This window comes from Rutilus rutilus (assembly GCF_951802725.1).
Source record: "Rutilus rutilus genome assembly, chromosome: 20".
NCBI lineage: Eukaryota > Metazoa > Chordata > Actinopteri > Cypriniformes > Leuciscidae > Rutilus > Rutilus rutilus.
In genome coordinates this window covers 5,110,306-5,127,483 of record NC_140225.1, presented here as the reverse complement: position 1 = coordinate 5,127,483, position 17,178 = coordinate 5,110,306, and the positions used below count along the sequence as shown (strand labels likewise).

The following is a 17,178-nucleotide window of genomic DNA, read 5'->3' as shown; positions in this document are numbered from 1 at the left end:
TTAGCTTTACCTTATCACTGTTGCAGGTCTATATGAATATAATTCTGAAGTTTTAATACACCCAGACAGTATTAAATTAGGCTAATTCAAGTGTTTTCATGCAAAGAATAAAATTGTCATTACACTGATTGTTGTTAGATTTTTAATTATATTATTATACAATATTATTAATTGAATTAAAACGCTCTTTTAAAGGCCAGTGAAAGCATAGGCTACTGTCAGTTAAGTCCTATTCGGACGCTAATATTGTTTCTCATGGGCTCGTCTGGTATTTTAAACATTTACAGGGGTAAGTCGGTGATTTTAGTGCCATCCGAATCCATAATATCAGTGTTTTTCTCACCCAACCCGCGTAAAAATCCCTGGCCAAATTAGTACCTTCTGTTTTTTGACAAACAGGTCGTGTGGTAATTTAATTGCCGTCTGACTCCACATCTCTGAGTTTACAAGAGATTCAAAATTCACGGTTTAAATCCTTTTTGATCACTGCCGAGCACCTCAGCGAACAAAAATGGGAAAGAGAAGAAGGCACGTACATTTTTGAAAAGGTTATTGTGGCAGCAATATATGTTACAATTTTAAAATATGTAGGCTAGGCTATTATAGGCTATTATAGTTTGGATTCTTTTTTATAATATCCAATAATCATAATAAATTGCAATTTCAACTATTTCTGAAGTGCTTCATTTATAAAGATCACCGCTTTCTCACATAAACAGCCCCTGCACGAGAGAATAATTGATTCTCGAGCCATCGATATCAAACAATTCAGCACCATTGGCACGGACAGCGCCGGGTAACGTCGCACGTAAGAAGGGATATCTTAAGCAGCTTCCTAAGGTATGGTTCGGGGAACACGCTTAGGAACATAAACACCTTTGGTAAGATATATCTTTCGAGCTCTCTTAGCGCGCTAAGAGTGAGCGTTATCGGGAAACCGGGCCCTGGTTGTTATTTTCGTGTCATGTAAGTTCAATGCGCTGAATGTGATTTTTCAGCGTTGAGTTTTGCAGCCAATCACAGGGATTTCTGTGATAATGACCAATCAGAGGTGTGTAAGTGAGAATCTGCTCAGTATTTCTCAAAACGCTGAATAGACAAACAAACAAAGTGGAGACATGATAAATAAATCACTATGCAGTTTTGACAGAATCATTGATTAAAATGTTTTTTGCACGCAATGAGTTTCTGCTGAACTGACAGCTTCAGTGATTAGAAAGGACGGCTAATTTCATTCGCAATTTGAAGAAAAGTTTTTGTTTTTCATGAGACTTTGTGACTTTACCTACATACAAAAGATGAAAACATTTTATAATAGTGATTGCTTTCACTAATTTAATGTCTTTTTAGATTAAAAAAAAAAAAGTACAAAAAAGTTTAAACTTACTGAACTAAAAAGATTTACTAAGGACAAGCAAATTAGCGCCGAAAAGGCATGGACAGGGTTATTTTTTGCGGCTGACTTTATTGCATATGCATTTGTAGCTTCCCTTTCAGGCGCACAAAGTATGAGAGAAGAGTATTTAAATGAATCATGCAATGTGATTAACTAAGGTTTGACCTAGTCAGTGTACTGGTATTTGCAGCGTTATTTACCGCCCCAAAAAAGCATGTCATAAACCAGACGCTAACTAGCGCTGCTCTTGGTAGATTGTGGAAATGATCCGGCTGTGTTCTTTAATGTGTGTGTCATCAGTAGAACTTTCCACTCCCATCAGCGCTATTTTGGAATTGCGCTAATTTGCCCTGTTTAGTAAATCTAGCCCTTAGTTTTACAAAAGAGGAAAGTCTCAAAAAAAAGAAAATGTTTAAAAAATAATATTTAAATTGTATAATATTCAGACTTTTTAGCTTTGAAGTGCTGGAAAAAGTTAGCCTGGTTCTACCCGACTCTCGTACATTTCATTTGTACAGAGAGTCTGGCCTCTCTCCATTGACAAGCGTTAACTTCCTTGAAGGCGGGAACTCTGTTGAAGTTTAAAACTATTGGATCTGCCCAGAGTCACTCTGGATCTGCCATAACCAATCGCTAACCTTTGGTCGTGACGTAACCCTACAACTCAAACTAGCGCACGACCTCAACGTCATCGTTCTCAGCCACTCCCTCTGTTCGCTGATTGGACCGCCAAAAAATTATCGGAGAAAACCAAAGAATACACCACAATCCCAGACGTAGCACTGAAGGGAAATAAAATTGAGCGGAAGTACGCAGGAGGGCGGAGCCAGGCTAGGAAAAAGTGTGAAGTACTTGAAAGTGGGACTGTCACGTCGAGGGAATAATGACTTTGGACAGACACACTTGAGCTCATTTTGAAAACTCTTGACTCTTGATTTGAGCACAGTTTGAGACATTATGAAGATCTCTGCAGAAGATCCTTTTCCCTCCATTCATTCCCATTGCTGTCTGAAATAAACGATTGAAATATTCTTCTTTTTTTTCTCCCCCAGGGGAAAAACATGCATTTTTTGGGTAAATACAGTACTCCACTGAAAGTGGAAGGAAGGAACAGAACGTTGCAGGACATTTGCTGAAGCCTGTGATTTTGCTGTAACGGAGACTCGAGGTCCGGTGAATTTCATCAACCAATCACTATGGAGAGAAGCGCTAGCAGAGAGGCGAGAGGTGAGGCTGATGGGAAATTTGGAGCGCACAGAGAGGAGAGGTTAATGGATAACAAACACGACAAAGAGCTGAGAGCATCAGCGGAGAAACCAGCAAGCGATAAAGAGGATAAAGAGAAAAGAAGAGATGATGAGGAAAGAGCTTAAAGGGCTGTGTGAAAATGGACGCTTTTCTCTGCTCCTCTCTCAATCTTTTCAGAAAATCATAATTAAGCAAAGCTAATTACCAGCCCTCCCTCGCTCCCTGAACTCGTCCTTTGTAAAGCTCCTGCGCTTTTGTCATCATCTTGTTTCCCCGTCGGCATCTTTCACACGGCCGCACAAAACGTCTCTGCCTGCGGTGACCTTTTCCATTAAGACACGGAAAAGGCCTTAAGAGATGTGTAAACTGTAAACTTAAGAATAGATTTTGACATAGTGGTGTTTGCCCGTGAAAAAGTCACTACCAAGATGTGTTGTGGGTGTTTTTTAGTACATTGGTATTGCAGTTGCTAGGGTGTTCTGGATGGTTACTAGAAGATGGTTCCCTACTGCAAGTATAAAGAGCCCACCCTCAAGTCTCTATGTCTCTAGACATGGCTCCGGTGCCACCTTTCTAAGAAATTAATACTTTTATTCAGCAAGGATGCATTTAGTTGACCAAATGTGACAGTAGAGACATTAGAATGTTATAAAAGATTTCTATTTATAATAAATGCTGTTCTTTTGGACTTTCTGTTCATTCTGTTCTGGAAAATAAATATCACACTTTCCACAAAACTGTAAAAAAGCAGCAACTGTATTCAGCATTGATAATAATCAGAAATGTTTCTTGAGCAGCAAAATCATCATATTAGAATGATTTCTGAAGGATCATGTGACACTGAAGACTGGAGTAATGATGCTGAAAATTCAGCTTTGATCTCAGGAATAAATGACATGTTAAAATATATTGAAATAGAAAACAATTATTTTAAATTGTAATAATATTTATAATCAAATAAATTCAGCTTTGGTGGGCATAAGAGACTTAAAACATTAAACATAAATTCAACTCAATTCAATTCACATTTATTTCTATAGCGCTTTTCACAATACACATCGTTTACAGAAAATTCTGTCCACATTACAATTTAGAGTGATCTGTTATCAGAGGTAACTAAGTTATGTATTTCAGAAATGTACATGTACAAATCACAGTTAGCTAAAAATGTATTCATTTAAACAGTGTAATTATTTAAGGCAGAAACAATGAGCTCATTAAAGTAATGAACACTTGTTTGTTAACAAATGATTATGACATTTAGAAAAATGTAGCATTGGTGCATGTTGATTCAGAGTTTGCGTCATCTGAAGTCATTTTATGAAAACATAAAAAATAATAGAGCCCCCCCTATATGCTCCCCTATACGAAAATGATAGGTTCAGTCACTTAGAAAAGTAATATCACACCTCTCCTCGATTAGTCTCATATCATGTGTGGCCATCACAGGTAAGCAATATGATCACATAAACTAAACAACTAAAATACTACAGAACTGCAGCATATAAAGCTTAAAATGTATTTAAACTACAGATTAACTGTATTCCACTGAGACTGTGGTAGTAAGCGTTTATAGTTGTGTTAAACAGCCCAATAGCAGGCAGGTGGCATTTAAGAGCTCTATAAAAGAGAACAGCTACACTGGGCATTTACACGTACAACACCAACTGGTCTTAACCGCCATTTAAGTCCATGTCATGGATGGGGAGCAATCAAACATACACCAGAGGAACACAAAGCCAGAGCCGTACCTCACATTCCCAGAGATTATGAATGTAAGAACATGCATACACTGTAAAAAATGAATCATGAGTCTTGTAATTTTCATTAAAAAAATTGAGGTGATCATTAAAAATATTATGTATATTTCATTAAGAAAATTGTGGTTCAGTGTTTACTAGAAAATATTGAGAACATTTCACTAATAAAACCAAGAGATGCATTTTCCTATTTTTTTTAAGGAAACATACACAATTTTAAGGCTTGAATTGAGGAACTGATAAACCTCATAAAATTAAGGAAAAGGGGCTACCTATTTATTTTAAGAGAATTAGCTCATTTATGCGGTTTTATTTAGAGACGCCATTGTTTGTTCCCAGCATGCTTTGCACATGGCTGGAAATGGAGAGTAAATCTTGAAATTAAGTGTTATTTCATGTGTTTTTGAGTAAAGGGAAACATCTGTTAATGTTTAATGTTCAGGTATGTTTGACATTTGAAAGAGTTTCTATTATGTTAAAGTTTTGATCGTTACCATTGTGCAGAAGAGTAGGGCTTATGGTTAGGTTGTGAATAACTGCACTTTTTAAATATTCTGAAGCATATTGTTACATATATGTAGCAATAACTCTGCTAGTGATAGTGCAGTAGCAAGTTTGATTCAGTGCTGTCCTAGCAGCATACAGTCTTTTTATAAAACAATATATCTCAAAGTTAAATATAAACAGGTCATATCCATTCACTTGAGAATAAAAAATACTTCAAATAAAAAAGCACATTTCACTAAAATTTTTTAATTCATTATGTCATAGATTAAATAAATTAGGGCATTTTACATGATTTATTCAGGTAGATTCCATGAATGAAATCAAGCTTTAACTACTCAAAAATATTATGTGTAATATTGTTACCATAATTTTTTTAAGTAAATAGCAGTAACATTTTTTACAGTGTACAAAAAACACACTCAGTTTTTCTAGCCTTGAATTTCCAATATGCTGATCATTCATTGTTAGTCCTACAAGGTTAAAAACTATTTGGAAAAAGACCTGCGCAGATTGGACTAATTTTATATAAGAAAGTAGAATACTGTAATAATCATCAGAGCTTCTCATCCAGTCACATCAGATTTGGCCATGGCTGTAATCTTCCAGACTTTAAACGGACTGTGCGTTCCCATGCCGTTAAAGATTACAGCGTCTTTTATCTTCTATAAAATGGAATTAAAAAGTAACGAGATCCCGAAAAGAGATCCCATGTGTAAAATTCATCTCTCAGTGGAAAGGTCCAGCCTTTCATCCACATAACTGTTGTTGTACATTATGAACATGTGGATGTTGATCAATGAGAAGACATAAAAAAATCAAAAGACACACACTGTGTCTGCAACAGACGTGAGTGGCGTGTTATAATAATGTTTTATAAAAAAAAGTGTTTTGTTTATATTGAAAAGAGGTTGCACATAGATGTTATGACATTGCAATGCCTTTATGTAAGGCTTACTGAACTAAAATGTAATAATTATATATTATTATATATATATTGTAAATTTGTTTAGAATTGTATTTGACAAAATGAAATGAACTGAATGTATACAGGGCTAAAGGCACACCTTAAGAAAAATGTGCTTTTCACTACTGCAAGTGTATGAGTGCAAAAAAAAAAAAAAAAAAAATGTTAACATTGATTATCAGATTTTGTGTTAAAAACTCATAAAAGTGGTTTGTTTAGTTTAAAAATGCTATAAATGTATGAGGTGGCAAGCATGGGGCAAAAGGCACAAAGTATTGATACAAATAATTTAGCTAAAATACTTGTTCAAACAATCCTTTTTAGCTAAATGTTTACTACTTTTTGTTTATTTTTATAAACAAATTAATTTTTGTTCAATAAAAATGCTGTCATTAAAATAAGTGTTTAAAAATACAGAAACAAAATGATTTAAAAAGGACAGATTCTGAAAGCATTGAGTGAGATCCCATGATAATTTAATATAGCTACAGTAGTCACAATAAATATGACATTTTATTATATGATATGATTAATATCATATTTTTAAATATAATGGTTTCATTGTAAATATGGTGATTATCTCTAAGGTGGACAGCCAACTTAATATTATTAATTAATATTTCAACAAATGTATAAGTCAGCCAGCTGTTTATTATCATGTTAATTATTGTGCCTTTCACCTTAACAGCAGGGGCGCCTTTTACCCCAAATACCATACTTTTACACATTCTTCCATTATTGAAAAATCAATGGTCAAAATTCAATTGACAAAAACTCAAAAATCATTAAGACATTTGTTTCAAAATATATATTTAATAATTTTAGCGATTCTCATTTGCTACTTAAATCTATAACATTTAAAAAAAAACTATCAAATATTGGAAAAAATTTGCGCAGAATCAACTTTGCGCTGATGCCTGCGACTGCATCAAGGATCAGCCAAATTTTCACGTGCATTTTGAAAAGCAGATGTTTTGGAAAATGCTGTGGCAAGTTGTTGTGCAATCTAGTAGTTTAGAGGAAATAAAAATGAAAATGAAAGGCGCCTTTTACCCCCGGTGCGCATTTAACCCAGTTGTACCATATATTAATTAAGAACCAGCTCTCAAATCCCAACCTTGTTTAGCAACATCTCTCAGAGCTCTTCTAATGCTGTGAGGTCCATTAGATCTCTGTTAAACCCCTCGGCTAGCACATGTAATGGATTCACACAGTCGAATAAAGCTTTTGGATAAAGTAACGCTTTTGTGATTCTGCTTGATCCATCAGGCTTAGTAATGGGTGAGACGCCTCATGCAACGATGCAAAGACACACTTCCCTTTTCTCTGAGATTCTGTGGGAAAATGATGCTAATTCATCTCGGCAAGCCTCCGCAGTCACACGGCAAGAGTCAGTGAAAGAACAAAGAGGAGGTGAGGGAGAGAGAGAGCAAACAAACAGACAGCAGAGAAATACGGCTGTCTGCCGGACCTGTCAACTCCTACTGTCCAGGAACGCCTGGATTGGTCTTTAGCATCGATTGATGGAGGCCAACTAGGGCCTGGGTGAAAAACAGAGGAGAGGTGAGGATCTGTTTACCTCTTCAAGTGTCAAATGCGCTGCATTACTGGGGGAAATGAAAGAGTACAGAAAGAGGAGAGACACTAAATAGGGGCTTTTCAAAATATTAACTGAGAGCCTGCGAGGAAAAAGAAGGAAAATATCCGCGAACAGTTTTTCCCGTTTAGACAGCTAGTGAAAAGTGACAGATTTGGCCTATATATATATATATATAAAATCATTTTATTACTCATTCTGTTGAATCAGAAAGAGTATTCATTATAAAAATGTGGAAATCACATACTAGAATGGAGGATTTGGGACATCAGACGAATTCAGAGACAGAACAACTTGTTGCATTTTATAGACACATTGTTTTTAGTTAGAATAACCTCCACCGGAAAATGTGCACAATAAGACTGGAAATGTAAATTAAGAAAGTAAATAGTTAGTTTATTTTGATTTCATGTTGACTTGTTCATGGTCTTATTGTTACAGATTCATCAGTTCACATTTTCATAATTTTCCCAAAAATGTAATCATTTTCTCCACCTATGAAGCAACTTTTTTTTCCCCACTGTTGTAATCCACGTGGGTGAGGCAAAACAAAATGAAAAAATAATAGCACAGCCTATATTTCCTGAACCAATTAAGTCCCTAAGGATAAACTCAAGCCCTGCCCTACATTGTTTCCCACTGAATATTCAGCTTCACCCGGAAATTTGTCACATTATAGAAGTCAAATGCTCTGCAAACGCAATTTCTTGTTGTCTTTAAGCAGTAGTGTATAAAGAATGAGGGTAGCTCAACGAGACATTAAAATAATCTGACAGGACCAATGAGCCCAAGCTTAAGTGTGTCCCATTTACCTCTAAACTCTATTTTTTCCCCTGAATTATCTGTCTTCATTTCCTTCGCTATTGCATGAGGTGTTCATCTTTTTCTGCCCTTCTCTCTCAGTTTTCTTCACAGTATAAATCTCCCTTTTTTCAGCCCTGCTCTTCAGCTCTTTCAATTTGTCATTTTCTCCCTCCAGCACCTTTTCTCCTCTGTGATGTGCCCTAAAACGTCTCCTGGTTTTCGCAGCTGTTGTGGTGAGAGCTCAACTCAGCAGAAACACGGGTCCAGAGGAGAGCGGTAGAGCACGACTCAGCGCTTCCTCAATCATCCCTCCATAGACCCTCTAACCACACACAAACACTGACACTGACACATATAGATATATCACACCTGCCAACTAGGACTGGAAGAAACAAGCAAAATAATATATATATATATATATATATATATATATATATATATATATATATATATATACGTCAATTCATTTGCTGTAAATTGGCCTAAAAGGGAAGCGTCATTTCAAATAAACTGCCATTGTACTGTAGTCAATTAGATAAAAAAAATGTCAAAACAAAACACAGTAAAAATATAATAAGAAATAATCCACAAAATAAACACAAGGAATAATGAAAACCCTCTACAATAAGGTCCCATTAGTTAACATTAGTTCATACATTAAATTAGATTAACTAACAATGACTAGTATAGTTTGTGCTTGCTGTGTAATAATTATTTGAATCTTATCAAACTGGCAGCTCCAGTAGTAAGATGAAAATATTTATTTTGAACTATGTTATTGAAACTATGTATAAACCTTAATTAAACAATTTAGTAATCATTCAAAAAGAAATGTATACCTGTGTGATATTACGCTGTAGCCACATTGGACCAGCGGTTTGGAAAATGGATGGATGGATGATTCAGCTGCGGGCACCATCTTCTAATCAGACCCAGGAATTCATTCGAATGAACTCTTACAGTGCATTATGGGTATTATGTAGCCGTTGAGCGTCGTGGGATTAAATGAGTGCACTTGACAATGCCCACTTTTATTTCGGACACCACTACAAAGGGCGGTTCCCTCAAATAGTGCCCTATTTAAGGGTATAGGGGGCAATTTCAGACACAGAATTAGTTGTCATTCTATGTATTTGCCTGTGTTCGAGTCATTTATTAGTTGTCATGGTTTCTAATTAGTTCTCACCTGTTTCCTGTTCTGTTGATTATCATCCTCAGTGTATTTAAGCCCTTGGTTCCATCAGGTCATTGTCTTGTGCTACAGTTATGTTACTTTGTAGTGTTTACAGAGACAACTTTTGATTTTAATAATGTATTACTAAATTTTGAAATTATAATTAATTGAGATTAATAAATGCTTCAGAAGTATTTTTCATTTTTAGTTCATGTTAACTAGATAATGTTGCTTTAAAATATATTATATATATATCGTAAATATTCGATTTTTTGTAACCATAACATATGGTTAACAAAGGCCACACACACACACACACACAGACAAACTTTCATGCCCACACCTGCACATATACAGTACACAGTCATACCTGGAATGGTCCACTGGGATAGAGCTCAGCATCCGCCTTCCTCCATTCAGGCCCCTGGTGTCCGGAGAGGGTCCAGACAGCAGAATCCACAATGGCAATGCTCTTCACCCTCATCAGAACATTGAGCGTGCCTGCAGACACACACAAAACACAGCAGAGTTTAGTGGAACGGTGACATGCTCTTTCCCTGGGTTTTGCTAACACTTCTGGTTCTAGACTTTAGACTATTGGCATTAAGTTTAGTCTATTTTGCAACCTAGGCTGGCCGTAATAATGCAAATATATACATATAGTATAACTTCATGGTGAAAAATGAGACATGCACAACATTTATGAAATTAAAGTCTTATTCTACACATTCGCTCAAAAATCACAAAAACACTGAACACAGTAGATCAGTTATTTGAGAAACTGCATAATCTCAATCAAACAGACTGGACCTTGGAATCATGAGATGCTCTTGCCATTTTTCTGTGCAATCAATTATTGCTTACAAACAAACGATCAGGATTTGACACAAATTATGATAGATCATTGCTTCTGCTCTAATAAGACCCCATTGACCCGCCACTGATGTCAGTAGATTAGAGGCATTGCACAAACCCTGATTACACTCCCGTGACAAATATAAGGTCAAATACATGACCATTGATTATCTTACCACCACAGCACGATGCACTGGTGTGGTTTAAAATATGCAAATAAAAATACTGTAAAACACGTGAATTATTTGAAATGTAGTAAATAAAAGTCAGCGGTTATAAAGTTACAAATGTCAAACATTATTATTTAAAGTGCCCGTATTATGCTTTAAACATTCCTAAATTAGTTTTGGAGATTTCCTACAATATGTTTACATGCATCCAAGTTCAAAAAAACACTTTTAGATCCTACATTGCACATCACCTCATTTCTCATGTCAGAAAATGGGTTGTTCGAAGACTCGTTCTCTCTAAACCCCTCCTTTCTGCAAACCTACTCTGCTCTGATTGGCCAGGTGGCCCGGTCTGTTGTGATTGGTCTACCACTTACATTGAGCGTCAGAAATAAAACTCCTATTACCATATCTGAATTTCAGCTCCGGAGTCTTCCTCAGCACTTTATGGACCGTGATACGAAAAGTAACAATGGCGCCGGTTTTACTCTATCAATATGAGCCAGAATCCTAATTCTTTTGCAAAGTGGATTTGCATCTTCTTCTTGACATATTGACATCATGAACCAAACTCTTCTAGCCTCAGCTACAACCACAGTGTTTGAGGGCGGGTCAAAGTAGATGTTGTTCATGGGCAGCCAATGAAGACCATAGGCTGCTATTTTGCAAGTGAGACTGGAACTGCTGACGACTCATTTCGACGGTTCAGAATCAGTTCTGTCTTTTAGGAGGCAATAACTTTAATTGTTGTGCACGCTGATCTTTAAAACTTTGCAATCACAAACAGCTGTATTACACACTGCATGAAAGATAATATTTAAAAAAATACATAATAGGGGCACTTTAAATATTTTTTACATTTATTTCAAGCATTTTTTAGAAGTTTCGCATTATATGCTTAAGCATGTGTTTTCAACAACCTGTTACACATTAAATTATGTTATAAATTAAAACATTAAATTATGATGAAACTCATTTGTCCATTGCTTAATAAGGAACCAATGCATATTTATTCACCATAAACCACAGGCATCACTTTATAATACATTCAATTAACATGCATAATGCTCATCAGATCATTAAAAGTGCAGCGCTGCTTGGCACCCCTAAAACTTCTTGTCTGGAGAACCAGGATGTGACATCATGATAAACGTATCTAGATTCATAAGACGGTCTGTGAAAACATTGAGTGTAACACTCCATAGATAACAAAGAAAAGGCATCTTAAACACACTGACATTATGAGAGGTTCAGAGCGCTTAATATGAACGTCAGTATAGAAATCTTTCACAGACACTGAACACAAACTCTCACACACACTGATGATTGAAGGCAGTGAGGCCAAGTGGCACCTCATGCATTCAATTATTACTCTGACTTTGTGTTTAACGGAAACCAATATATAATTCAGTTGCACTTTGGAACAGAAAGAGAGCCAGAAAGAGAGAGAGAACAAACTTTTGTAGTGCCTCAAATGAAGCTCTGGCTCTGAAAGTTAAAACACACACACACACACACACACACACACACACACACACACAAACACATTCTATACGCTGCTCATGACATGCACACATAGAAGATAAAAGCAGACAGGTCCAGACGACCAGCCAGGCTTCACATCGTTACTTATTCAGGAACAGCAGATATAAATGAATAACACAATGGAGAGAAGTGGCACACAGAAACATTAACAAAGCAAACAGATGTTACTGTGACAAAGTGGCCCGTTCAAAGTACAAACCGCATCCTAATAAACTCATCTAAAGCTGTTTGAACAATATCAGCAGATACTGACCACAAATACATCAATCCAGATGCAGTTACATAAATATTTACAGTGTAGAGCCTTAGGGTTTGGTTCACAAAATGGAATGTTTTTTAAATGGAAAACCTTGTCAGCAGAGGCTATTTACACTAACTCCGCTCACTGAAGTCTGATTGGGCCAGACAAGATCAAATGTATTTTCAACAAAAATGAAGAAAATATTCGAAAAGTGGAAATAAAGTGTCTAACGTGTTTAATAATAAAGTGTTTATCGGTTAGGGTTAGGCGAAGGGAGGGCGGCATCCATTTAATAATTTTTATAAATATAATAATTTACACTATGTTATTATTGCATAGAGTTTAATGTACAACAACACTGATGTGCAAATAGTATCTGCCACTATTTATGAGTGGGCTTCAACTAGCATTTAACTACTATTTACACTTATTGCAAAGAAAATACTGCTATTTTCTTAGCAGATACTTCTATGTGGAAGAAGAGACGTTTTGAGGAATGTCAACTTTTCAACTTCAAGCTAAAATGTACTGTTTAATGTTGTTTTTTAGTATTATTTTTCTTTATTCATTTTCATAATAATTTCATAATGTATTTTATGAGTCTGTATGTTTGTACATGTGTGCTGATGAGAGATATGGGATGAGTTATGCATACAAGTATGTGTGCAATATAACGTTTACTGAGCAGAGATGTTCCACTAATAATGATACTTCAGTTGGCACGTTCTTTACATGGAAAGGAATGTTTCAACTGATGCAAATGTACCACTAATGTATACACAGAGGGAGAGTGGATTGTACCATGTGTAAGCACGAGGTACACGTTCCATTTTTAACATGTTTTTCTACCTTACAAGGAAGTTGTAAGTCCCAGAGTGGTGTATATAAGCTCAATCCTTACTCTACTGACTGTACTGAAGGAGACACATAGAGATGAGGGGGTAAGGAAGGAGAAACCCAGAGAGACCATTTACAGCTGGCATGATGGGGTGAGAGAATAGAGAAATGGAGAACAGAGAAATCTGGAATGATAAGAATGTAAACGTGTACCTTGAAATGCAATGTAAGTCGCTTTTGGATGAAAGCGTCTGCCAAATGCATAAATATAAATGTAAATGTAAAATGGAATGAAGGCCTCCTCACCTATAGCCTTATTCTGCTATGCCTGTTTCTCTCTGTCTGATACATGTATAAAATAATAAATAGAAATCTCTTGGCAAAGTAACTGGTGTAACTTCCGTGATTCAACCATAACGGGGGAAAGCATGATTTTCAAATGGTTCATTTTAAGATAGAAAGCAATTTGTATTGTACAAGGTCATACATCTGAATAATGTCATTATTACTACTGCACCTCAAACAAAAAAATATCACCATGTGTTTTTGACGTGGTTTTATTTTTTTTGAAAAGGAAAATCACTATAATAAAGTCCACGTGTCATTGCTGAACAGACATTACAGTTTTCAAAGCGATTCAAAGAAAATCAGGAAACCTTTAACAGAAATGCTGTGTTGTATCAGAGCCCCACTATTAGCTCTCCGCCTTGGCTAAAAGCATCTGCCACGTTTCAATGGCCACAATCACGCTGAAGAGGTGCTCGCTGGGTGATAAAAAAAAGCAGAAATTGTGTGCTGGTGCTTCTTTAAGGTGATTACACAGACTCAAAACATCAACCATTGTAAAAAAAAAAAAGAAAGAAAAAAAGAAAGAAATGCGCCAGGCACTTAAAAATCACCCTTGCGCAAAAACCTTTACAATAAACGGCTAACCAACCCTTTAAAGAAACAATTGTGTATATGGACAAGGCCTAAGGCCCCAAACGGACCTCTGTGCTGTTAGACAACACAAAAGATCCAAACATCAGAGGCCCTTGGCTAACCTTGACACAAAGTCAAAGTCATCATTTACTCACCCTCGAGTTTTTCCAAACCTGTATGAGTTTCTTTCTTCTGCTGAACACAAAAGAAGATATTTTGAAGAATATGGGTAACCAGACAGTTGATGGACCCTATTAACTTCCATAATATTTTTTTCATACTATGGAAGTCACTGGGGTCCATCAACTGTCTGGCTACTGACAATCTTCAAAATATCTTCTCATACAGAAAGAAACTCATACAGGTTTGGAAAAACTCGAGGGTGAGTAAATGATGACAGAATTTTCATTTTTGTGTGAACTATCCCTTTAACTAAAACATTTGTTATCTGAAATAAAATAAGTTAACTGAAATAAAATATTTAAAAAAAAAAAAAAAAGTAGCTGCTTGCACTCCTAAACATTCTATAGTTGCCTTGACAAGAATTTTCAAGTTCAAAAGACTCCTGTTACTCATTAGGAAAGTTTTTTTTTTTTTAAGTTGACTGTAATTGGACTTAATTAGTTGAGTTAACTTGAAATTGAATGTGAATTGGCAGTGTCAGTTACTTACAATCTGTGATGTAGCTGCTGTCAGATCCAATACAGTTTGGCTGCTTAATATTTCAACAAAAGTTTATTTGCAAACTCTCCATCACTGTGCCTCATTTACAATACGATCTGCAATCAAATTCTCTGAACAAATCCTCAGACGCAATCCAGACGGCATTAAAAATAAACAATCCACTTGTTCCTGATGCTGGTATCTTTCTGAAGTTTGTACAGAGACGCAAACAAGCTGTTTAAACTGGACACTCCTTTAGACTTCTATTGATGTCGGCAGACTCAAGCACGTGGAGTATGTCAGAAACTGAACACGCGTCTGATAGAAATAATACTCATAGAAACAATGTGCTTGAATTTCCGTCCATTTTTGCCAGAAACTATCACGAAATGCTTAGTATAAACACTTGGGTAAGAGTGACGGTTAAGGGCGTTAACGTGTCAAATGATGCGCGAGACACTGCAAAATAGGGCTGGTCCGAATACCATTTTTTGAGCTTCGAAGCTTCGACAGGAATTAACATCGAATATTCGAAGCTTCGGAGGGAGGGGGCTGAACATATTCTTCTCTCTAATAAAGGCAGGAATCTCTATGCGTCTGTCTGTTTGCATTTAGATTATTTATCTTGCATTTAGAACCGTTCATCCAATCGACTTCACAAGTGCAGTGTCACATTTGGTGCAATATAGACACGCGAGACGTGACACGTTCAGAATTAATAAACTTTTAATACAGAACAGCGCGAGCGGGAAGCGCGCCTCACGCGCAACACTGCACTTGATACAAAACACAGCCTAATATTTTTCTGAGTAACAAATAACTCTCAAATCAGAAATCAGCAGCACAGTAATTACTGACACAGTAAAGGGTAGGCTAATATATTGTTTCTATTCTATTTCCACAATGTCAAAGCAACGCAGCTTATAGACTAACGTTACAAGCTCAGGCATGCACTTTTGCCCATACAAACTCCGCTGTTCTGCGCTCTAAAATAAGAGTATTGTATTTCGCCCAAAAATACTAAAACAATAACCGTGTGAGAGGGTGTTTTAGGCTATATCATGTTATAGCCAGATATGACGATGCTTACTTAGCCTACAGCACGCGTCACCGCAGATCAGCATCTATTCATAAAGCCAACGTGCAAACTATCGCAAATCAAAGTGAAAGTGGGTCGCAGATGCTTTAACACACAATCAACTTAATTAAAAGTAAAGAATCGAAATGATCTTACCAGGGCTGTTGCCGCTCTCATATTGCGGTCTTTGATTTAGAAATTTTAGCTGACGATCAGTAAAATGCAGCTTATCTGTTGCTAGTGACGTGCACTCCATCACATCTGCCTATAGCGCGGGATTTGAAGTTCGGATTCATATCCGTTTTGCAAAAACACATTTATGTGTTCATTGTTCATATTGATAAATCAGAGAGAACTATCCGGTCTGAGAAAATGCATGACAGCCCCATTCAAGCGCGAATGGGAACAGTTTCTAGGGGGATGCCAGGTGTGAAAAAAAAAAAAAAAAAAATTTAAAACGAATATTCGAATGTCAAATTTGAAAATCGAATACCAACCCACCGAACGAATATTCGAATACTCGAATATTCTGGTACAGCCCTACTGCAAAAAGATGTCCGTCTAGTACGTCTACATTGAAAAACAATGGAAAAGTAGCACAGTGGAATACCACATTCATTCGAAAAGATCTATTTTACAGTTGCGTTTTTTAACGGTTGCGAAGTAAGTTTCAGACCAAATGTAGTACCTAATATACAGTATGCGATTTCGGATGCAGCGAATGAATACATGCAACAGTTAGGGTCCATTCACACAGAACACATTTTGATGGTTAAAGACACAGGCCAGTGGAATAAGAAATAAAAACAGCAAGGTCTATAGATGCATTTTTTGAAAGATGAACTTCTTTTAACTTTCAGAACATATTTTAGAACGCCATCTTATGCATGAGACGCTGCAAAAGACGCCAGACGCGAATGCAACAGTGTCCGTCTAACATGCGTTTGCATAGAAAACCAATGGAAAGCAGCACAGAAATGCATTCTATGTGAATGACCCCAAAGTCTGAGTAAACAGGCCATTCTTGTATTACCGGGGAAAAAAGTATGTGCATCACTAAACAACAACAATGACTGGCAAAACACCATGTCAAGCCACTCACTAACAGGAATAGGGTCGTACTGTAATGGTCTAATGAGTGAAGGATCTAATGGACTGACTGGTGCTGTGATTGACTTCTGCTCTAATGGATCCACTGGCTGCTGAACTCCTTTGTAATGAACTTCAAGCCTAATAAAGTTACGGTCTAATAGAACATGCTATTGTGTTGCTCTTGATGAAAAATCGAACAGAGAGAGTACTGCAATTGTAGATTAGATAGTCTCAACAGTGTGGAGAGGAGGGCGATTGATAGAAAAAGACAACATGAAATCAAATTTGACTATTTAAATGACTTTCAGGGGTGCATGTTAATCCAA

The 17,178-nt window shown here is 36.5% G+C and overlaps 1 protein-coding gene across 1 annotated transcript in view; it reads right to left on the bottom strand.

Moving 5' to 3' along the window:
* mdga1 (MAM domain containing glycosylphosphatidylinositol anchor 1) overlaps window positions 1–17,178 on the bottom strand; it is a 201,989-nt gene that overhangs the window by 21,046 nt on the left and 163,765 nt on the right. The window contains exon 16 of the mRNA XM_084391293.1: window positions 9,821–9,951. Coding sequence (XP_084247419.1) covers window positions 9,821–9,951 — 131 coding nt within the window. The remainder of the gene's footprint in view (window positions 1–9,820; window positions 9,952–17,178) is intronic.